The sequence below is a fragment of the Pteropus medius genome, unplaced genomic scaffold (assembly GCF_902729225.1).
Source record: "Pteropus medius unplaced genomic scaffold, Ma_sr-lr_union100, whole genome shotgun sequence".
NCBI lineage: Eukaryota > Metazoa > Chordata > Mammalia > Chiroptera > Pteropodidae > Pteropus > Pteropus medius.
In genome coordinates this window covers 2,211,283-2,236,911 of record NW_024342467.1, presented here as the reverse complement: position 1 = coordinate 2,236,911, position 25,629 = coordinate 2,211,283, and the positions used below count along the sequence as shown (strand labels likewise).

The window sequence follows — 25,629 nt, the reverse complement described above, 5'->3', positions numbered from 1 at the left end:
CAAACTCATTTTTCTACCCACTCACAAGGGCTCTTCAAGCTGAGATCTTCACTGTCAAGTTCTCTGACCTAATGTCAGCTCCCATCACCTGTTCAGTGCTTCATCATAAATATTTCATTGACAATTTCTCTGATGTTCACCAGAGCTCATGCAAGCTGTAGTGACAGCTTTCTTGAGATCCACACCCCCAGCTATGCCAATAGTGGTATAAGCCACTAATTCTTCAGAGTGACTTCCATTTTCATGACCAAACTCTTAGCCACTAAGCTGCTAAAAGCATGGGAGGCCTCTAATTCTGGCCTAAAAAGAAGAGCCAGGAACAATTACTAGCAATCTTGTCTGGAAAGGCAGCATAATAAGGAAATTAAAAGTATGAGCTGACGATCTACTTAAGCTTGGTTCCTGGCTTTATCACTTAGAAGCTGTATGTCTTTAGGCAGGTTACTTAAACTCTGCCTCAGTTTTTCATCTGTAAGGCAATGAGACCAGTAACTAATGAGTAATAGGGTAGTTATGACAAGTGGATTAATATAAAATACATAGTAAATAATAGATAAAGGTAAATAAAAATATGCTTTTCAACTCTATTCTTTAGACTTAGTCCTCTTATTTGTATTCAGTAATAAAAGAGAGAATAGTCACTGAGATACTGCTATACTGGAGATAAGATTATGTGTGAGCCAATCTAAGATGTTACAAAGTCGTACCTCTGGAAGAGGAAACAATACATGAAGCATTTTCTAAAACCAGATCATTCCTCTTTTACTTTTTAATTCTTGAATATTTCTTTGTTTCTTGAACTATCCCCATACTATTTTCCCACATAGCTCATTGATAATTTTTTCTTTGACAGATACACCAAAAGAAATGTCAGATAAAGTTCAAAATATGTACCCTTGTATTAAAGGTAGATTCAAGGCATGTGAATTTTTGTTAGAGAAGGGGAATGTCATCAGGAAAATCAAAGGAGACTTTATATTTTTAAATTTCTTACAACTAGAAAGTATTTACATATTACTTTTACAGTTAAAATTTAATTTAAAAATAATTCTGACATTCAGAATGACAAACTGCAAAATACTGATAGTAACCTAACAATTAAATATAAGAGAACATTAAAAGAAGAATGAGAATCTCCATGTTTGTATAGGAAGAGTACTTTCTGAAAGTACAGTATTTTCATTTCTTACACTTAGAAATAGCTCTTTTAACCTATTATTTTTAACACTAAATCTTTAGTGCTATATTCTTTTCATGTAACTTTTCTGGCTAATATTTTTATCACTTTTTGGTAAAAATCTAGGGGGAAAAAGTAATATTGGGACTACTTACTTTGAAAAGCATCTATATTTTATTAAATTTACTGCCTCAAAATATGCTATATTCGTTTATATTTCAATAAATCCTTATTAAGGAAACCAGGGTAGAATGAAATGAAAAGTGACTTTCCTCAGTATGCACATAATAAAAATATAGTACAGCTTGTCGAAGTATTCTATTCCCCATTGCACTCTCTGGCCATGATAAATGGAAACTGCCTGTCAGCAGGTAAAAGTGGATGCCACATTTCTAATAGCAGCCTTGTTTGGCAAAAAGCAGGCACTGGAGCACAAAAATTAAGTCTATGAGCCCATCCCTCTTAGCACTGATCAAACCACATGAACTAATCAAAAAATATATATATATTCATTACAATAAGCCAAATATTTTAGGTACATTTACAGTGACTACTTAGAAAAGAAAACAAAATAGAAAAGAAAACCACTACATACTTTTCTATCTTCACTCTCAATACAAAAGCATACACTCTTTTTTTTTTCCCCACAGCAGGTTTCATAGCATTACAATTTGGAGGAAAAAAAGCAAACATAGAAGAACAGAAAAAATAAACATATACTGGTGGCTCATATATACACATGCTGTCAGTGTACTTATTGATTTGCTGCTTCTAATTTTTCTTTTTGTTTGATTTTTTTAACATCTAGTTCCTCAAAGCAGAATAACCTTCAAACATTTTATTAACTTCTACAGTATTGCACTGTGATTGACAGGAATGATGCCAATGCTCTTATACAAGCTTGAAAAGGAAAACTATTCACATTCGATTGACAGTACAAAGAAAAAGAGTGTTGAATCTAACACTTAATGTGAATTAACTCAGTTATGCAAGGCAGTAACTGGATATGTGCCTGCATTCCCATACATAACACTATGCTATGGAATGACACATGAACATTCTGGTATCAGATTAGAGCACTACATTCTCTATTATAACCAAATAACCTAACAACCAAATATTTTACAAAAACTCTGTACATCAACTAAATGCTCAGACACAGAAAAGACAGGAGTTCTTAAACAGGCTATCTAGGTTCAATTTCTACCTGCTTACAATCTATGAAATCACAGGTAAATTACTCAAGCTTTCTGCGCCTCGTTTCATTTTGAGTAAAATATAGGTTATAATCATTAAATACCAACTTATTTTTTTTTAAGGGGAGTAAGGTAGAGGATCAATACAGTGTCTGGCATATGATGAGTAATCAACAAATGTTAGATATTATTATTAAATCATTTTATATAAAAGTAAACTAATCCCCCATGTCCTCTTCTGACTTACCTACCTTTGAAAAATGTAATGAAGTATAAAATACACAATAGTCAAGTGGTAGAAATAAATACAAAATAATAAAATGGTTGGATTTATTAGCAGTATGGATACACAAATTAAATTAATAATAGCAATATTCCAGGATTTATTCAAATATTCCAACATATGAATCCCTTGCATTCCCCTTTCAGTCCCTTACTACCACTATGATTTTACTTTTAAACATAAAGATACAAAGTATAAGAGATAAGAAAGTTATAGCAGAGGATAAGAAAAACTATAGAAGCCTTGATCAATTTATGTTTTTGATGATTCTTGGACAACTCCATAGAGATAGCCCTTTTAAAAAGAGATTAAAGTGCTATATGCTTAATTATACTATAAAGTCTAACTTTTTAGAAATAAAATTATTCTAACAGAATAACAATTCACATATGCCAAAAAATGATTAAAACAAAAGTAAAAATCATTTTTATTAGCATGAAATAACCCCAAACTACTTTTCTAAAAACTGTGCTATTACTGTAACCCGAGAACATAACAAATTTAAAAGAAATTGATATAAAATTATTGAACAAATGATCGTTTTAAGTTTCATTGATATGTCATTTTGAAATGAGAAAGTAAAGCTTAGAGTATGTCATAAATCCCATCATAAAGATAAAATTTTCCTCAAAATTTTGATAGTACAATTCGACTATTGTGAAATGAACTACATGTTCATCAATACTGGCAGGAAATACATAAACTGACAAAAGCAAAAATATTCTTGTAAGAAATTTAAGGATAGACTAACCCAAAATTTAATAAATGTACTAACAAAACAGTGTAAGGAGAAAGATACTAGGAACAACAATTAAAAAATTAAAGGGAGATAAATCAGTGATTTACTGTGAACGGTACTTGGTTATACAACTTAGCAGGCAGTTACTTACCTAGATCCCCATAATTAACAGTGTGCTAAGAAACTAAAGTGCCTCATTTTAACCATACCATCTAATAATTTAAAATGTTAATAAAATTCTGAAACAGAAATGATAGATAAAAAGTTAAGGTAACAATAGGAACTCGCTCTAAATGGTTAAGATGAAGAACAAGATGATTAATCATTCTCTTCTTAACCTCTCATTCTTATGTTCCTCGATCAGGTACCTGATCAACTGAATATTCTCATCAAAGGTTTTCTGAATTGCTGTATGGACTGATGGAGGGAAGAAGGAAAGAAAAAAGCAATAGTAATAATCATAAATGTTATCTAGGTAGTTTTCAAATTTTAGTCTGGAATAGAATAATACCTAAGAAGTCTGCTTAGCCCAACCCTCTAATTCTAATTCGTTAGCTCAAGGATGGGTCCAAAGTTCACATTTCAACAAACACCCCAGGTGATCCTGATGCAGGGAATCCATGGCTTCTGGAACACCACTTCCAAAGCTATACCACATGGTACCCTATGCTACAATAAAAAATGTGCCTCGAAAAAGAGTGCTCTTTGATAAAATAAATTAGGAAAAACGATAAAGAAAAGTAAAAGTAATCACTTTTCTAAACAGCAATATTTCTCAGAGCTTTATGCATCTGAATCCCCTAAGAGAGAAAATAACCATACTATATTTCCTAAAATTAGGCCATGGAATCCTTTTTTGTGTTTACTAGTATCTATAAGATGACTAAACTTTTACACAAGAAAACTAGAGACAAAGAATAAGATGAAAGCAATGGCACTAAATTAGAAAATTTTAAAGTTTTCTTATAATTCTAATTCTAAAAAATTTTTATCTTTAATAATACTAAACTATGGGCACATAAATATCACTATGATGTGTACAAAACTTCCCTCTATGTGATAACGTTAAGAGTAAAGAGGATAATACTGGCCATAAGGATTTCTTTAAACAATAAACTAGAAAAAAAAAATGTTTCATAAGAGGATAATCTTTGTATATGAAGTAATAACAGCTTTTCTAGAAGATCTAAAGAATAGATACAGATACTGGCATCAGTTACAGAAAATATTTTAGAAATAGAAACAAGCAGACTTATTTAAAGAAGGAAAATTCTCTTTAGTTCATTTATAAACAAAATATATTTGTGAAGCCTAAAAAAACTAGCTAAAGTATAAATAAAACTATTTCAAGCTGATCAGTGTAAAGCACCCAAAATTAATTATTTCAATTATCTAAGAGATAACAATTTCCAGATTTGCTTTATCAACTTCAAATGAGCCCATAACATAAAACTAAATGAAATAAGATGGCTACTATAGATTAAAGAAAACTTTTGAGAAAACATTTACTTTGAGGAAAAAAATAAAGACTCTTCAAAACTAAACATAACAAAACAAATGATGACAAAATATCTTTACACTCTCTCAGGGGAAGGCAGATATTTCTAAAGTGCCTGCCTGAGCTCAAGGTAAGAAAGTAATAAATGTCTCCCCCAAGAATTTCTAACTGTAAGCCAGAGCTTATGGGTTTGGAGCAGAAATTCACACTGCTTATGTAATAGAGAAGACATACACGCCAAGCTTTTATTTAAAATGGTCTTAGGTTGGTAGAGTTCCCAGCTATCTGGTAATAACAAATATGTTTTCTAGAAGAAAGTATTTAAACTCTGACCTTGAAGAATTTTCAATGCAAAATATGCTTGACAGAAAAACTAGAAAAGACCTGAATATACATTTCCTAGAAGAAGAAATACAACTGACCAAAAATATACAGATGCTCAAAGTCATTAGTATTGAAGGAAATGAAAAATAAAGTGCCTACATACTATTTTACATGTATCACACTGGAAAGCATTAAAACATTAGATGAAACAAGTTTGGCAGCAACAGTAACTTTATTCACTGCTGGTATGAGTATAAATTGGAATTATCTTCCAAAACCGAACATATATATATTTATATATATACCATAGCTAAGCAAATCCATACCTTGGTATATACCTTAATTCCTTATTACCGTGCTGCAGGAGATATTAACAAAAATATTTTTAAAAGTTGTTTATAAACGAAAAAAGACAGAAACAGCAAAACTGACAATTTACAACACAAAAGATAAATTAAAAAAAACAGGTATCACACCTTAGTGAAAATAAAGAACTACAACTACACAAACAGAATCAGTATAATGTTGGTCAAAATATCAAATAACAGACAAAAACAGTTTGACTCCATTAACACAAAACTCAAAACCAGCAAAACTATGTATTATTTATAAATACATACATTTGGACTGTAAGTAAAAAGAAAATAATAATATAAAGTCGAGGAAGGAGGTGGCCTCTGGGCTAAAAAGATGGGGATGTGACTGCAGAGGAATTCGCAGGGAATTTCAAAGGCTTTGGTAATGTTCTATTTTTGAAATAGTTTGGTATGTTCATTATATTAATGATGGGTGTTTATTATTATGTTCTAAGTTTACATATAAACTATAAATTCTCAGATATGTATGGTATATTTCATAACATAAAACAATAAACTCTTAATAACCAAGAGCATATACACATTTCTTTCTTTGGCTCCTGAGTATATGTTTATCCTTTGTCTTTCTTACCTCTTAAATTTTGGCCTCAGAATTCTGTGATAATTATGATAAATAAAAAGAGAACAAATTACCGTGTTTCTTATTGGAATCTTCTTAGGTTCTGGGGGCATATCCTGTGGAACAAATTTCACTGGTTCCTTAATCTGCCTCCTTGATCGTTTGGTCCCATCTGGTAAGGTTTCCATGGCCATGTCTGCTTCCATGTCACTGCTCCCTGCCTGGTCACATTCTGAACACTGCCTACGTAAAGAAAAAATTTTAAGTTCATACATTTATTTTTACCTTCTAGTGTTAGCACTGGTTTCTATAAATACGAAATTCAGATATGTGAAGTATATATAAAAATATACACAGGCATACGTGACCCAAGGTGTACAATGATTATGCATACTGAAAGGCACATACACTCCTTTTAAGAATGACAACAATAAAAATATAAAGCAATTCAGTGTATCCCTATAAATATAATAAGAGCACATGCAATAATGCTTCATGTTTAAATGAACCAACAGAAGAGATTCAGCACTGATTAAAAAGAGAGTTTCCCTTTGGAATTCATGACTTTTCCTTAAGTGACAAGTACTGTATGACATCTGAGAATCAAAGTTATTCATTGACCCTGACTCTATTCTTGTCACAGCTGTAATATTTCTTAATCTTAATAATAAACTGTGCTTAATATTCCAACTAAGAAAACTCTGTAAAAACAGATTCCAAGAAATGCTGAAAAAAATAAACATTTTAGTTAGTGGCCCATATTAGTTATAAAAGAGAAAATATAAGCTTATTTATTAACAGAATTTAAAGCAGTATTTAAAAAAAAAAAAAACATGGGAGAAAGAGGGCAAAGTAGGCAGCAATAGGAATCTATTTATCTAGAAAACAATCGCACTGGCAGAATCTGTCTGATGTAATTATTTTGGAATTCTGGAGTCCACTGAAGGCATGCAGCTTCCAGGAAAAGGCTTGCATAGGTAAACTGCTATTAATTTTGGTCAATGTCAGCTCTTAGCACAAGCCAAATGACAGCCAGTTGTGAACATATTCCTGTACCAGCTTGTACACTGTTAAAATCCAGCATGAGCAAAATAAACCCTGTCCTTCAAATATTGGGGATCTGCGTTTTGAACACACATTGTTGCTTTTGATCACAGAAGTGCAGGCAGAAAGGTGAGTGACCTCCCTCTATTATTGTAAGGCCCTCTCTCTTGGTCTGAAGTGACTTCCAGGACTTACCAGCACCCTTTATTCCCCCACCTTCATTTTCCTCTTCTTCCCCTTTTGGGAGCCAGATATTAGAGACTAAGGTATTCAGAAATAAGGGCATAAATGAGAAAAGTTAGAAAGTGACCACGCTTGCCCAGGAAAAAACTCAGAAAAGACATGAGAAGACCTTGAGATCAAGCTGATCTTCAGCATAGAGACAGCCCACTACAATAAAAAAAATTATAACAACAACAAAACACAACAAACCCTGGCAATAGAGGAGAATTTCATTTTCAGAGTTAACACATTATTAAATTCAAATTCCAGTTTTTGATGAAAATACCACAAGGCATACAAAGAAATAGAAAAGTATGGTCCATGTAACAGGAAAAAAAAAGTACGTAAACAGAAACTGTGTCAGAAGACATGTGGGACATCAATAACTGAACAAACATTTAAACTGCGAAAGTTCCAGAAGAAGAAGAATGAAAGGGGTAGAGAGAATGTTTGAAGAAATAATGCTCGAACATTTCTCAAATTTGATAGAAGATGTGAATATAAACACCTAAGAAGTTCAATGAATACCAAGTAAGCTATGCTCGGAGTCCCACACCAAGATGCAATATAATAAAACTTCCCAAAGAGAAAGACACAGAGAGAATCTTGAAATCAGAAAGAGAGACATTAAGAATAATCACATACAAGAGCTCCTCAATAAGACCATCAGCAGATTTCTCATCAGAAACTCTGGAGGCACTGGGTCAATATAGTCAAAGTGTTACAAGAAAAAAAGAAGAAAAAACCTGTAATCCAAGAACCCTATGCCCAGTAAAAGTGCCTTTCAAAAATGAGGGAGAAATTAAGATATTCCCAGACAAAAGCTGAGTAAGTTTTTTACCTCTAGCCCTGACCTATAAGAAATGCTCAAGAAAATTGAGCAGGATGAGAAAAATGACACTAGACAGTAACTCAGAGCTGTATGGGTAAATAAAGATCTCAATAAAAGTTAATACATAATCGAAAATAAAAGCTAGTAGTATTGTAACAATGGTTTTAACTCAGCTTTTTGTCTTTTTACATGATATGAAAAAAATTATTACTCTAAAAGCTATATTATGTAACTGTGGCTTATAAGTCCACAGGTTGATGAAGGATTTGAATAAACACTTCTCCAGAGAAGATATACAAATGGCTAATAAGCACATGAAAAGATGCTCAACACTACTAATAATTAGGCACATGAAAATCAAAACTACAATGAGATACCACCACACACCCATTAGGATGACTACTATCTAAAAAACAAACAAAAAACGGAAAATAATATGTGCTGACAAGGGTGTGGAGAAATTGGAATATTTGTGCAATGTGTGTAAAATGGTACAGCTGCTTGGTAAAACTGTAGTGGTTCCTCAAAAAACTAAAAATAGAATTTCCATATAATTTGTCAATTCCAATTATGAGTATATATTCAAGAGAATTGGAAGCTGAGTCTCAAAGATATTTGTACACCCATGGTCATGCAGCATTATGTGGGAGTGACCCAAGTATCCATTGACAAATGAATAGATAAGCAAAACATGGTATATACATACAATGGAATATTATTCTCTTTTTAAAAAGAAAATTCTCCAATAGTCTATGACATGGATGAACCTTGAGGACATTATACGAAATAAGCCAGTCACGAAAAGGCAAATATTATATGATTCTACTTAGATTTGGTAAAGATGTCAAAATCACAGTCAGAAAGTAGAATGGTGGTTGCCAGAGGGAGAAAAGGAAGTTATTGTTTAATGGATATAAAATTACAGTTTTACACAATGAAAAACACTATATAGATAGATGTTGGCATGGCTGCACAACACTGTTAATATATCTAATACCACTGAAATGTACAAGATTTATGTTATGTGTATTTTGCCACAATAAAAAACATTTGAAAAAACATATGAGTAACACTAAAACTGAAACATCAGACTAGATCAGTGCTGTCCAATAGAACTTTGTGTGTTAGAAGTATCTAAATCTGCACTGTCCAGTACAGTAGCCAGTCGCCATTATACAGCAGCTATTGAACACTTACAATATGGTAAATGTGACTGAGGAACTAAAAGTAAACTTTTTTCCATATAGTTTATTCAAATTTAAAAGACTGATCAGATTGATATTTAGTTTACATGTGTTTATATCAGTACTCTTGAGAAAAACATAATTCTCTCATTAAGAATTTTCAAAGATCTCTTGCCATTTGAATTCATGCATCAACAATAGTCACACCTGTCGCTCATTAATACAGTAAACTTAATATCAAATAAATATTTATTTTAAAAAAGTAATAGCTTTAAATTTTGAACTCCAATAACAGAGTTAAATACAAAGTGCTATTTGTGTTGCTAATACAAATACATTAATTACCAAAATGCAAATTAGTATTTAGGATTAATTTTAATATCTTAAAATCCCCATTTATTTAAGCAAAATTGTTGAGCAAAAATTTTAACATTAAAACATTAAACAATAAGAGAAAAACAAGTTAGTAAGTAATTACCATGTGTTATTTAAAAATTTTTATGTATCTAATGCTAGAACCAAGCCCTTTATTCCTTGGAATCACAGATTACAATCAAAATAAAAATACCACTAAAATGTAATATACTAAATTGTTCCTGTCTTGTCCCATTAAAAAGATTAAAGGTTCCTTGGAGAAGTAAACATCTTACTGAATCTCCTAACTGAAATGATGAGATATTTTGAAATAATCTATTGATAGTCCTAAATTGTGAAAATATCACAAATATTAGATATTATTAGTAAGTAATAATAAAAACAACCACCATAAAACAGAAATGTCTATATAAAGATAAAAGAAAAGGACCAGTTTTTTGCTTTTACAGTATGTAATCATAGTACTAAGTGATCATTTCTACTGGTTGAAGTGAACTGTAGTCAAAGTTTCTCAAACAGTTCAATTCACTTTTAACATACATGAATTTCTGGGATATTAGGATGAATCACTGTGGGTTGTTTTTCTTTTATGAATTATTTCCTCTTTTGTTTCTTATTCTGTAACTATAACTCTTGTCAGGACATTCTCTAACTTCTCCTGTTCACTCTCATCCTCACCCAAAGCAATACATTTAGATGACAGAGAAACTTGCTTTTGGAGCACTGAGATAATAGAAATGTTATGTCCTGTACAACACAAAACATTGAACAACTCAGAAATCAAAAGAAAATGTAACTACCAATGCAGAAATTTATCTATTCCTATTTCAAAATAAATGCCACAAAATAGTTTCAGTACACAGAGCAGACACAGATGGACATTACTTGCAATTTTTTCAACTACTATTAAATATTATAGTCTCCATCTTATAAATACCCATTAAGATATGAAAAAGTATTTCTGCAACATTAATCTGTACACAAGGTGTTAAGAAATAACCTAGAATAAGGCTATGGTCTGTCCAATTCACTCTTTTCTAAAACTAGAAAGGTAATTTGTATAAAAAGAATATCATGTCCATTTCAAACTTTTCCATGTCCTATATTCTTCCTGTATAGAATCATCCAATTAAAATTTGTACATCTGTCTCTTCCTTGGACTAAAACTAGGGAAAAGATAAAACTCATCATAGGTATCATCTCCATAAGCATCTGTAGTGATTCAATAAAAAAAAATCATTAAGAAACATATATCAAATGTTTCTAGATTTACAAAGAATGGATGAACTTACCAGTAACTGTTTTTGGTCTTTCTTGGCATCCTTGTAAGAGGAGGATCCAGACATCCAAGATGGTAATGGAGTTTACAGGTATCACACAATAAAAGAAGATGCTGATCATGGTTCTTCTTACATATTCCACAACTTTGAAATAAAGGCAGCAAATAAAGTATTAGAATAATAATCATAGTGAAATGGTTAAGTTTATAGCATATATTTTAAATTTCAAACTAATATTGAAGGTCAACTGTAATCCAAAAAAAAAACCCAACTTTTTTTAAAGAACTGTAATGAGGCATTAGCCCAAATAGATATTAAAACATACTACAGCAAAGTCACTATTATTAAAATAGCCAGGTACTGGGGTATGAATAGTTATCTAGATGAACAGAAAAGAATAGAAAATCTAGAAATAAACTCAACTGCATATAGAAATCTAGTATATGATAAAGGTGGTGCCTCAAATCATGAAGGCAACAATTAAACTTTTTCATAAATAGTACTGGGACAAGTAAATAAAATTAGATCTATACCTTATATAATATGCAAAAATAAATTCCAAGTGGATCAAGAATCTAAACATAAAACATGAAAACTATACAAGTAAAAGAAAATGTAAGTGAATTCCTTTACAACTTGTGCATATAAAAATCCAAATGTAAAAAAATGACAAATTTGAAAAGAAAAATCTCAACAGTATTTTTGTTAAAATCAAATGTTTTTTCATAACATCTTTTTATAATGTCAATAATTATTAGTGCTAAACACTTTTGAGAATGTAGATAAATAGCCCAAATCTAGCATAAATTTAAATATTGCTAGAGTCAAACTTTTCGAAGGGCACATATAAGATCTATATTGTCAACTCTTAATTCTCATCTCTTAATTTTAATTACCACTTAAAACCTATTTAACATTAGCTTGATATTTCTCTAGAAACATAAATTATTAAAAATAGAATTTTCCATTTTCTACTTCTCTAAAACATCAAAAGTGACTTTACAAACAAAAATCAGTTTATTTTCTAACATTAATTATAAATCTTTCAGAGTCTTCAACATGTAAACAAACTACCTATATAAGTGTCTCTTTTCAAAATCAGACTTTGAGTCTTAAAAGTATACTTTTAATATTTATTGCAGAAAATGGAGTTTTACTATTGCTGTTACTGTTATTTTTAATTTTCGTGTTTAAGGACTCTAACTTTTCTTATACAAAAGGCATTTTAACTATACCCAAGCACTATACCCAAAAATCTAGGGTATATTTATATTAGGAATGTAAAAACTGAGAGAAAAGCTATCAAGAACCTAAAAGAGCCATGCATGTACAGAAACAACAACGATGCTGGAATTTTTAAAATAATCCTAGAAAAAAGGATCACACACCACCACCACCACCACCACCGAAACCAGTACTTGGTCTCAAAGTTGCTCAGAGTTTTAAAAAAATCATCTAAAATATATTCTGAGACAAAAATAAAGTGTAGTGACAAAACTCAAAAGCATAGCAATATTCCTGATTGTTCCAAATGAACCAGTTTTGTTTGGAAAAGCTGGACTGAGAATGTGCTAGTCTTCAGTCACTGAGACACTGGTGGTCTTTCCCCAAATTTCAAGGAAGTTATTTGCTACTACCAATGGAGGGATCTTCCTATCGAGAATGGAAAGTAATTATAGAGATTGATATTGTTGCTATTGCTGCTATTTCTGAGAAAAGAAGAGGTTGTGGGATGTATTTACATATTACATAACCATATATACATATGTATGTGAATATATCAGCATCTTCTAAACTCTTCTCACTTAATATAATTGGTTACATTAAAAAAAAGTAAGATCCTAACCTATTTAGGTATGGAAAGAAGTCTTGACTATGTAAAATTACTATAATGGTGAACACTCCAAAATACTGAGCTAAAAAAGGGAAGAACAAAAATAACTCTAGAAATAAAATTATTACAACTGAACATAGAGAAAAAAAATGTAGATTCAAATCTAAAACTTACCTTCACTTTCCATCACTGTACAAAGGCAATAAATAATTCATAGTGTATATACGATAACCATCACTACCTAAAAACACATGAAAACTCTAAAACTCATTCAAATAAAATAATAAATGTCCATTTATCTAATATATTATTTATTTAAAAACATAATCATCTATATTATTTAAAGTCACTTTCTAATTCTCCAAAATAGAACTGTTCATTTCCATGGAGTTTATGCACATATATCTCCAGTTAGTTAAAGAACAGAAAAGTCATTTCATGTCTCTTATCATTAAAAGAGGAGTAAAAGTCTCTACTATCATTCTACCTGAAAAGCATCTTTGATAAAGATATTAATAAAATGAACTTTAAATAGATCTTCATTAATTCTGGTATGGATATAATTGATTCCCAAATACTTGAAGCATATTGCTACTAAAAAGTATTAGTTTAAAAATATGCAATATCAATCTGTCATAGTATCATTACTTGCCTATAAAGTACTGCAGGAAGAACAGATGTCTTTTGTGTGCCTCCTTCTTTTTTACTCGGTTTTCTTTCCTTGGGTGCTCGCAAAATTGCCGGTATGTTCAACTTCTATTGATTTGAACAAATGCAGTTTATTTTGTTTTAAAGAAGAAATACAAAGCAACGTTTTCCTCTCTATGCCACTCAAGTTAACTATATATATATGTTAGGACTGTGAGGGGAAAATGTTTTTACCAGCTATTACACTGGCAAAAAGGATTAAAATGAGTTTGTTTCAGTTAATTCCATTAGAAGCCTGTAATTACATGCTTCCGTCAATTTTCAGTGAAACATTAAAATACTATGAAAATTAAACTTCTACTTTAGCTTTAAAAAGTGAAAAACAAAGACAACCATTTAAGAACATTTAATAAAAAACCACAAAGTACACTTGACAAAAAGAATATTGAAGACGTTTATTTTCAACATCCCAGCTACGTTGGTGCTCCACAGGTTAATTAGAAAAATTATCTTATTGGACCAAACTCTCCACAAAGAGAATGAGATTCTCTTTGGGTTTCTCCTAATCTGTAGTATGCTGGCTTCTCAGACAGCAACCATCTATCAAAGTCATTTCTCAGTGGCCCAGTGGGCTGGCATCTGTTCAACCAACAAGAAAAAAGTGTCATGCAAGCGGTACAAATGAATTCTACTTCTGTTCTGATTTTACACTTGAACAGGGAAATCTGTGAACGTCTGTCTGTTAAAAGTCATTTAATAAATGAAAAGTGCCCTTTAACAGGAGATTCTTAGGAGACAAACTTGAAAATCAAGCCGAAAGATAACATTAGCTTGGCAAATAAATAATAAGTTTGCATTCAACATTAACTTCTCTAAATATAAAATATAAAACATCATCTTCCAAAACTCCATCAACAACCTATCACTAGGAACAAGGATCTGTTCTTCATAGGCAACTATTCACTCTCATCTTTTAAACTATTATTCATTATAATATAAACCACATATACCCAGCTCACAAAATAAGCATCTTCAAAGCTAGCATGAGACAATACATATCAATATGTATTATTTCCTAAAATAATATTTCTACATTAATTGTATAATGAATTTGACTCTTTGTAAAACTCTGAAATGAGTACAATGAAAAACATCTGTTCTTTGAATATTGTCCTTCACAAACAAAAATTTCATAGTGAAAGGACTAGTGAGTCTCTATCATCTTTAAAAAATATAACTGAAATTACCTGAATGAATTCTTAACTTATGAATTATATATACAGTACTAAAAAAAACATTCAAAGAAATCTATTTGGCAATGATACTTCTTTCCAACATCAAGAACTTTAACAGGCTAAAAATGTTCAAGGATAAAGTATTTTTTTTCTTAACTACAGTAATAGCTATACTTTAACACTAAAGTTTCAAAAACCATCTATAACACAGCTCAACACCAAATCAACATGAAAATGAATCTCGCTAGTTTGCCTTTTAAATTTTACATCAAAAAAAAAATTTAAATATTTTACAAGAACAGGACAGAAAAAAATGTGACAAGGAATCTAAAACTGCTAAATCAGAGGAAATAAGAATGTGCTAGGAGTAACCCATGCTGCAAATCTTAGTTTTATCGCAATGACAGGTAAATCAGAGCAAATGAAAAAATACTGGAAACAAGATAGCTGTTAAAACAACCAAATTAAGCTGAGGTAACCAATGTTCTTGGTGTATTTCGGGCAGAAATGATTATCCCAGAGGATTAGTTGGCCCTAATCAAACAGAATTCTTCATTTAGCAAAGTGACAGTTGTATCAGAGATCTGATCTTTGAGAATCATATAGGGAATAAGACTAAGAGATAGCAATTGGAAAGAAACTAACCTGCCCTGTGATTCTGCCTAGTAAGGCCCATATTCCTTGCCCTTCACTTCGAAGTTTTCCATTCAGGTTTTGTAGTTCTTCTAAAGATTCACATAGCTACGGGTAAATAATTCAAATTAGTAAATCATTAAAATATGTAGTAAAATATGTAAAAATTTAAATAATTCATCAATAAATGTCCAAGAACATCTATATTTATATTCTATATAATTTTAATATATTCAAGTCACAATACCACTGAGCAATGAGGCTATCTATTTAGTTAAGAAGCACTGACAAAATGTTACCATTTTATGTTAGCGGTTTTACTAATGATAATAATGATACTTACATTTATATATTGCTATAGTTTACTAAATAATTTCACTCGCATTCTGCTAATGAATTCTTATGACTTTATCAAAACACATTTCTACTATATCCCAGTGAGAAAACAAGGATCATAGAATTTTTGTGACTTGGCCAAGATCATGGAACTAGCCAGAATCCCTAGGTCTTCTGAATCTAATCCCAGTACTCTTCGCTACAGTGTGGCTAAGTATAGGAAATTTACTTCCTACTAATTTTTTATCACTTAAAATGTTATCTAACAACACAATACCAGTTTTATAAGCTCATGATATTTATTATCTAACATATTAGACATACCTTCCTTTTAAATTATCTTTCCTTTTGAGCACTCTCATCATTAGAATGAAGAGGTAAAATGAAAATTTTAATTGAGAGGTATTTTTTTTTTTAACCAAAAGTAACATTACATGTAATGGCTGGGTGTAGAGTCAGAGGAGAGAAAGAGCAATCGGGGATCTTTTTATAAACTATATAAATGTCTAATCAATGTACTGTATACTTGAAACTAATAATAATTTTTTTTTTTTTAAAAGAGCAGATACTTAAAAATATCCTGCAGGTATTCACCAACAAATCAAGATTTTCAAGGAGTAATTTCTTAAATGAATAATTAAAAGTTGTTATATTTAATATCAGATTATACTATATTTAAATCTTTACTATTAGAATCACAATGTTAAGACAGTATGACTGAGAAGAGAAAATGTAATGTACTAAACATTGTCTAAAAATAAACATTAAAGTCCCCCCCCAAAAAATAACATTACAAAACAATTCAATATAAAATTAGTAATTTAAAAATAAGTTTCTAACTTAGAAATAGTTCTATAGTACAGTGGTTAAGAATAAGGAATAAACACAGACTCATGGACATGGACTATAGACCAGTGGTTACGAGGTCAAGGGGTGGGGGAGGAGGAAGTAGACCAGGTAAAGGGGTTCAAAATATAGGGGTGGGGGAGGGTGAAGTGGTGATCAAATATATGGGTATGAAAAAACTACGGACTTTTGGGTGATAAATATAATAGATATACAGATGTCAAATGTACACCTGAAAATTATATAATTGTATTAACTGATGTTACCCTAATAAACTTAATTTTTAAAAAGTTAAAAAAAAAAAAAGAATAAGGAATGGAGTCTGATTGCTTGGCCTGACTACCTACGTAAGTGTAGGCAAATTACTTCACCTGTTTAGGACTCAGTTTCCTCCTCTGAAAATGAGAGCATTAAGTATAACCCACATTATAAAGCTGAAGTGAGAATTAAATGTATTAATACATGTAATGTTCTCAAAATTGTGCGTGGCACATAGCAGGTGCTCAGTTAAGTCAATTATAGATGATGATGAAGATGAGGGGTAGGAGTTATAGGGAAGGGCCTAAAAACTCCATTAAGAATTTTAAAATGAAACATAAATAGAAATGCTATCACATCACAAAAGAAATCATCAATAAGATCTATTATATGTTGTTTCTCTGGTAACCAACTTACCTTATTATATTCCACATGAAGCTTTTCTTGTTCATTCTCTAATTTATCCTTTATATTCTTTTGTTCAGCCATATTTTCCTGAATTTGAATCATGCGCATATTTCTCTCTATTTAAATTAAATATCCAATTTTACTTTAGTAGAAAATAAAAGCTAATATCCAAAATACACAAAGGAAGAAGCTAGCCACAGAGATGATCACATGGATAAACCACTGTTTAAAACACTTTAAACGGGAAGCATGGAAGAGGGAATGCAGTTAGCATTAATATGAGTGGAGGGCTAAGTGGAGGGTCAGGGGAGGGAGGAAGCAGTTGGGGGGATGAACATTATAAATGTCTAACCAATGTACTGTATACTTGAAATTAATTTAAATAAATAAACTTATTTACAAAAAAAAAAAAACGCTTTAACTCTATTCACGAATACATGAACGTAGCATTTTACAACAACTCACAACTTACTAGGAAAATAAACATGCTTCTGCTTGATATATGTAGCATGGATAATAAATTTAAAATTGACAGCATAGCAAATATTTTCATTAGCAAATTGTTCTCATTTGAAAACATGCACATATCAGTGTCTATACTGACCAAAATAATAATTCACAAAATCAGCAGTGAGAGCAGGTTGCTTATGCTTTCTCCTTCCATCCACACTAGAACTAGTATCTGAATTGTCCACTGGGAAGATGTCTGTACTGATCCCCATTAGTTCTGCTTTCCGCATCAGTTTACGAATGGCTGAAGCACTGCTAGTGAGTGGTCTAGGCAATTTTTCCCTTGGAACCCAGGCCTGGGGCCTGGTGGATCGAGCTAGCTCTGCTTTGGCACGATATTGCTGAAGCCGGGCATTGATCCTTGCCTATGTTAAAAAAAGAAAAAAAGAAAAAAGAAAGTATACAAATTTTAAAAGACATTAAAATGGAATATACTCCTTATGATTTTTACTTCCATGCTTAGACAAAGTAAAGATAACCAGAATTTCCTACATCAAGGCAAATTCTATCTATCCATGATATACTGTATAGTTCTTGAGTTGCAATAAATTAGATCTACTCCTAGTAATAAGTGTTCTATAATCAGAGTTGTAAGAAATTAATTTGATTAAGCTTAAGTTTCTTGTCTTAATAACTACAATAGTCTCAATAAATTTACTTAATTTACATAGAAATACATGTTAAATGATGAGAAAACTGATCAAATCCTTTGCATAAATAAACATTTGAACAGGCTGAAAAAGATGTGGTCAACATATTGCATTATTAGACTATTTCCTCTAAGCCACACTTTTCAGTGTATTTGGAAACATGCTTTATAAATGGCTGCTGTGTTGACTAGATGAGGAGCAATGTATTTAGCCACAAACTTTACTCACAATCTTAATGACAATCTACTTCCTAGATAACTAACCAAATTTCATAACTATATTTCACATGGTATTGGCAAAAACACGTAAGATCAGAAATATATAACCTTGAATGAAAAAAAAATGAGTTTGGCATAAATTCCATACCTGCGCCTCTGGTGACAGCTGCTTCTCTCTCTCTTGTAAAGACATTTTACAATAAGATTGTAGAGCCAAGTAATTTTTTCTCTTCCATTTTCTGTCTAATCTATCTGCATGTTGCTTACAATAAGCAAAAAATGGATCTGCTATATCCTGTACCAAAAAAACAGGGTGAAAAAAAGCAAACATTTTTAATCCCAAAGGTCATATAAAATCTAACACAAGAGATAATTTTTAATAGTCTTCTGCAGTGGTAGTTACTTCTAAAATAAATAACAAAAGTAATTCTTATACATAATGATAAAAACTGCTGCTTTAGTAACTTAATCCTGTACATCTGCTTCAAATGAATAATAATTTTTTTTCTATAAAAGTCCTCGTAGACTTTAAAATACTGAAATCAAATTTTGTGTATATTTAATTATACTCGTATACCTAAAAATAAATTCCATTTAAAACAAACAGGATTTCAATAATCTTAGGTAGAAATCATCATTAAAGTTATGTATACATAGACTAATATCACAAAACAATATATTCAGAAACTACAGAACTAGCCAACACAGATAAGTGGGACATTCTACCTGGCTAGCAATGCATGGATAGATTCTACTCAAGACAAAAACGGATTAAGAAGGCCAGGCCCTGTTAATAAAGTACTCTGGGTAGCCCCTTTAATTCTTTATATTACCCTAAAACCTCAAATGAAAACACAGCTCTCTCATCAACATCTTTCATGATAGTAGTCTAATGAGTATATATTTTATTCATAAAGAATAGAGTACCAAAAAAGAGGAATTAACTCTAACAAAAACAGAAATAATCTGTAAATACATAGCCTAAAAAAGTAATCCACAATGTTATTGCTAAAATGATAGGTAGTTCATTCTTTAGGTATGTTCCAAGGAGAAAAGGTCCATATTGTTGGGTTTTTTAAAAGATTTTTATTAAAATACAACATACAGTATTTCAGGAGTATGGCACAGTGATTAAACACATATACCTAAAGAAGTGATCACCATGATAGGATCCATATAGTTTTTATCTAATTTACATTAAAAAAGTGTCTTAGTAAGGAAGGGTTTTACAACCCAAAGAGAAAGGATGACACTAAAAAAAGAAGAAACAAATAAGAACAGAAAAAGAAATAATAATAAAAAAAGAATCTAAGGTGTCCTTACCATTAAAAAAAAAAAGCACATGATGCAATTCTGTAGTATGATACTCACAGCTGTCATAGTAGAGCACCGGGGATAAGATTACAGAATTTGGAAATACAGAAACCCAGATACAAATCTCGGCTCCACCATTTACTGGTTTTGCGGCTTCAAACAACCTGCTAAACATCTCTGAGCTTCTGTTAATTCATTAGTAAAATGAACTTAGTAATAACTACTTCATATGGCTAAAAATTAAATATGAAAATGTAGGTAGAAGACTGCATTCAGATACATACGCACACACACAGCTGCTTTCTCACGACATGCTCTAAATCTTGGTGACAGAAGATGTTAAATAGAAATAAAGATTATATTGAACCTCAGGCAAATGGCAACAATTTGAAGTATTATTCTACTGTTTTAAAGTAGGAAAGGTTGGAAGTGAGTTATCAGAGATGAGACTCATGCATGGTTCCATAGGTTAATGAAACATTAGGGCCAAGACTCTGACAGGAAATAACCAATCATCCTTGGTCTAAAAGATATCTGAAAGGAAATAAGTCACCCAAGTAATTTTTTTTTGTTTTAATTAATTAATCTGGGATTGGGGGACAATAAACCTAAATTCTAAGACTAGGATAACCAAGGGATTAATCTTGTTTAGAGAATGGAACATATATACCAAGCAAATATTAACTATTGTAAAAACCACTGTCTTTTAATATTTATTCTCCCCTTTGCTTCCCATTAATACTAGAACCCTTTGAGTTTTTACTGGATACTTGGCTACCCTTCTAGAAATGCTGTGCTCCAGCCTCCCTGAAGCTAGATATGGCCATATGAAAAGTTCTGGCCAATGATGTGTAAAATTTCTGGACCATGACCTTGAAAGAAAGCTGCCCACTCTTAATCTCTTCTTTCCTCCTTCCAATGGAGTGGAACCCGATCGAGGTGGTGATAAACCATCTCTGACCGTGTGAGACAGTGCAACAGACCAAAAATATGATAAAGCATCAAGTAAGAAGGTACCTTGTCCCTGGAACTAAACTTCCCTGAATATTAAATCAGTCTGGAGTCTTATATTAGAGAGAATTCAACTGCTCAGTTTAAGCTGCAAGTTATAAGGTTTTATTAAACCAGTGAAAACATTGTCCTAATTAATGTACTGGTTGCTTTGGGATATCCCTTCAACCCGCTTAGAGAAATAGAACTTTCAAGATCCTACTCCCACTGGAAATGGAAAGGGAAAACCATTTTTATGCATACCACTATTTGCCAGGCACATTTGCATACTATCTCATCTATCTTTTAACACCGTCATGTGAGATCAGTTCTTCACTGTAATATCAATTTTATGGATAAAAAACTGAAAACCAGAATGGTTAAGCTGCTGACCCAAGATCCAGAGCTAGTAAGATCTGTCTTTTTCAACTACTACCTGACTGTTATCAGACTCACTTAAGGAGGTTTCTAAATAGAGATGACAAAAGCCCAACTCTGGAGATTTGAATTCAGTAGGCATAAGACAATGGTTTTAAATGTGGAACAGTACCAGTAAACATAAATGATCAAATGGGGGCTGAAAGATGTTAGAAAATTATAAGAGAAAAGTAAGTGACAGTGGGGGGAATAAATAATGGGGGTAACTATGAGAACTTTAGGGCCTATGGCAAACTGGAATGCCCCACCTATTATGAAAAGTAAGGTGTTCTTTTCATAATACTATTCCTATCTAACAAAATGTATACGCTGGTCAAATTTAGCCTGTGGGCATCTGGATTGCATGGTTTGGTCTAGAATCTTTAAAAAAAAAAATTTTTTTTTTTTTAAATAAAGCTCCCTGAGTAATATTGGCACAGCAGATCAGAGGAGCATAAACTGAAAGAAGAAACTACTGGGAATCTTATATGATGAGAACCAAGTGGCACTTATAAACACAGTATATTTTTAAGAAAACAGAAGTACTTTATTGGTATCTTAATAATAAAATTGAAGTGTTTATTGAAACCAGTAGCACATAAATACTATAATTAGTTAATTATAACACCATCAATATTCTTGTCCACCCCACCTCAGCCACCTAATTGTCATGACAGTATCTACATTCTGCACCCTCTCTATAATTTAACACTTAAAATATCATTCTCCGAGCATCATTTTTTATCCTTCCTGGCTACTCCCTTTGAGACTCCAATGGTCCAATTAAGGTTAATTCCTTAACTTGTGATTTGGATCTCACTCCATCTTTCCTCTAGCAATTCTACATTTCTCCTGCATTTTTTCTCTCTACTAGATCTCTCCCTTCAGTATACTTAAGCATACAGTATACTAAATATAATAAGTATACTAAACATACTTAAGCATACAGTATACTAAACGATAAACTAAACACTAAAGATCTTCTTCTGTGGACTCCCATATGTTGTTCCACTTCTAAGCTCTTCTTAAAGGAAAAATCTAAAGGCCCATCTGTATTATCTATCTTCAATTCTATTCTACTCCCAAATTTTCATGACTACTACCAACCACTCCAGTAGATCCTGTCAAGTGAAAAATGACCTTCATTTTGCCAAATCCAATGGTTATTTCTCAATCTTCTACTTATTTGACACAATTGCTCACTCTCTCTTTGAAACATTTCTTTGAAATACTCCTAGGATACTACTCTCTTAGTTCCCTTTTACCTCCTCAATCGCTGCTTGGTCTCCTTGGTAGAATCCTCCTTATTTCCTCAATCTTGATGCTACAGTAGCCCTATGGCTGTCACTAAGGCTCTTCTCATCTTAATCTGCTCTCATACCCGAGACAGTTCCATCTAGTCATCTCACCATAAATACTATCCATATCCTCACAGCTCTCAATTTACATCAGTAGCCTTGGCTGCTTTCCTAAACTTCGGACTCAGATGGATAGTCAACTATCTACTTGATGTCTCACTTAGATGTCTCACAGCATCTTAAACTCAACATGTCCCATACTGCACCCTTTGTATACAACAAATCAGCTCTTCCTGCAGTTTTCTCCATCTCAGTAAACTGCAGCTCCATCCTATTAGAAGCTGAGGTCAAAGAGAAGTCATCTTTGATCTCTTTCTTTCTATTATACTTTATAAACAATCTATCAGCAAATACCTATAAAATCTATCATTATTCATTACCTATATTCTAAAACCTGTTGTAGTAAGATTCCCAACTGGTCTCCTTATTTTCACCCTTGCCTCCTTGGTCTATACTTGACACAATAATCAGAAGGGTCCTTTTAAAAATTAGTTAGTTCACAGTACTCTGCAAAACTCAAGGCTTTCCATCTCACTCATTAAAAATTCAATCTTTCCTCATGTTCTTCCAAGTCCTATGGAATGTGGCCTACTGCTACCTCTATGACCTCTTTCCTCCCCCCTTACCAACTCCAGCTCCTAACTCTATACCAGCCATACCAGTCTCCTTTTTTACCCTTTAACCAAGCATGTTCCTACCTCAGTCTCTGCTTATTCTGTTCCTCCTGCCTGTAATGGTCTCCTCTCAAATGAAGATATGCTCTCTAACACTTTCCTTACATATTTTTCATAAAACGTCACCTTATTAGAGAGCCCTTCTCTGATCTTTCCATATAAAATAGCATTTTAGCCTACCTCTCTTATTTCCTAAATAATTTATCCTGCTTTATATTTCTTCATACTACTGATAACAATATATTTTTACTCACTTTTTCACTATCTGTCCTCTCCCTGCCTGCCACTCAAATGTAAGCTACTTTAAGAGCAAAAAGTCTGTTTGGCTATCTTGATAGGATCCATGACAATGCCTAATACATAGTAAGCCAATATATCTGTTAAATAAATATGCTGAATGAATGACAGTAAAATACACTAATCCGCAATCCTTAAATAGCTAAAGTAAGCAACAGATAGGTCAACTTGGTCCAACTTTCTGGTTCTTCCAGGGAACCTTCTTCTTTCTGTATTTACATCACTGCTTGTCCACACCAGGCACTTGTGACACCTTCTAATGCCATCTTATATGAGTGTTTACTATCTAACCCAACCTAGGCAAATACCGTGCCTTAAAGCTATTTTTATACTCCCTGACAGACTCCTCCACCCCAACCAGGTACTAAGGTAGATAGAACATGAATAAGGACTATTATGTTCATGTTCCTCAAATGCTTGCTGAATTATATTTCAGTCAGCCCTCAAATGCAGTGCTTTGCAGACATTTTATGATTAACTTGTTTATCACAGAGTTGTAGTTTATTTTAGAGTCTTGTACTCAAATCTGACACTCTCAGATGAAGACCAAAAAAGAAAAATAATGAAATTTGAGCAAGAATTCTTAATTTCTTATTCCTGTACTTAAAATTTCTAGGCTCTTTTACAGATAAAAATCTTAAATGCAATTAAATGTCTAGATACCTGGTGTCTAAATACCAAAAGAGAAAATAAGTTTGATGATGCATGATTTCTGAACCATAAACAAAACTATGTCTATAGCTGCTTAGTATTTTTTCCTATAAAAACTGAATGTAACCAATTTAGCTTTGTCGATATCCTGTACTGGGGTTCTATCTAAGAATCTGTACTCAATTTGAATAGATGTGAGGGTATATTTTTCCTATTTGGCATTATCACTTATTTTCCTCTCATTTTTATGAATTAAGTATTTTATCAATTCTTAAAACACTCATTATATACAGAATATGATGGTCTAAAACAAAGGTGAACTAAAGCTAAATTTATACTGTTTTCAAGTATTTAAATTGTATTTCTTAAAAATTTATTGAAATATATATAACAGTTTCTTTATACCTCACAAAAATATTATATTTACCTTTTATATAAAAAATTAATATTGATCTAGCTAATGGCAAAATAAGACTTTTATCCAGGAAAGGAAAATTATCCACTGGCATGAGATTTTACAAAAGCGTTAGATAGACATTTCTTTCTGAAACAATAATATGTATGACTCAATGATTATATAACATTTTTAAAGTATCCGATTCTACTTTTCATTTTTTAACTGTGTCCTTAAAAAAGCAAACTTAAGCAAATTTATTTTGTAGCTGAAGCTTGTCTTATCCAACATCAATTTTACATAGGAAAGTACTAATACTCTGCTCTGCATATATTTAAAAATTATCCATCTGCATTTATTATTATATTTTATATTTTCTTAAACTTACTTAGACCATTCTAAATTCATTATTTACCCAATAAATCCATCATGAATATACAGTAAGAATTACCAACAAACACTCAATTAATCTGCTCTTATAAAGAGCTTAAACAATCAACAAAACGACCTCAGGATTCCTTAACAATCTTAAAAATTATTGAACACCCAAAAAGAGCTTACATATAAATATGTAAGTCATATTTATAGACAGTTATCATATTGGAAATTAAAACTGAGAAATTTTTTAAATATTTATTTACTTATTTTAAAATAATAACCACATGACATGTCAACATGCATAACACGGTTATGAATAATGCAATAATTTACAAACAAAAAAAATTTAGTGAGAAGAGTGGCACCGTTTTACATTTTTACAAATCACTTTAATATCTAAATAGTTGACATAAAAAAAGATAGCTGGATTCTCAAAACTTTCCACATTCAATATGTTATATCATTATAGGTTATATAATCTCTTGATAGC

The 25,629-nt window shown here is 31.7% G+C and overlaps 1 protein-coding gene across 10 annotated transcripts in view; it reads right to left on the bottom strand.

Annotated features, from left to right (window-relative positions):
• PHF14 (PHD finger protein 14) overlaps positions 1 to 25,629 on the bottom strand; it is a 171,195-nt gene that overhangs the window by 113,471 nt on the left and 32,095 nt on the right. For all 10 annotated transcript variants that reach the window (XR_005652682.1, XM_039862383.1, XM_039862391.1 and 7 more), the window contains exons 8-14: positions 18,815 to 18,961; positions 17,893 to 18,163; positions 17,298 to 17,404; positions 15,453 to 15,548; positions 13,577 to 13,680; positions 11,103 to 11,234; positions 6,228 to 6,396 (exon numbers count right to left, since the gene is read on the bottom strand). Coding sequence is in view for 9 of the 10 variants with exons in the window: in XM_039862383.1 (XP_039718317.1) it covers positions 6,228 to 6,396; positions 11,103 to 11,234; positions 13,577 to 13,680; positions 15,453 to 15,548; positions 17,298 to 17,404; positions 17,893 to 18,163; positions 18,815 to 18,961 (1,026 nt within the window). In the remaining variant the exon portion in view is untranslated. The remainder of the gene's footprint in view (positions 1 to 6,227; positions 6,397 to 11,102; positions 11,235 to 13,576; positions 13,681 to 15,452; positions 15,549 to 17,297; positions 17,405 to 17,892; positions 18,164 to 18,814; positions 18,962 to 25,629) is intronic.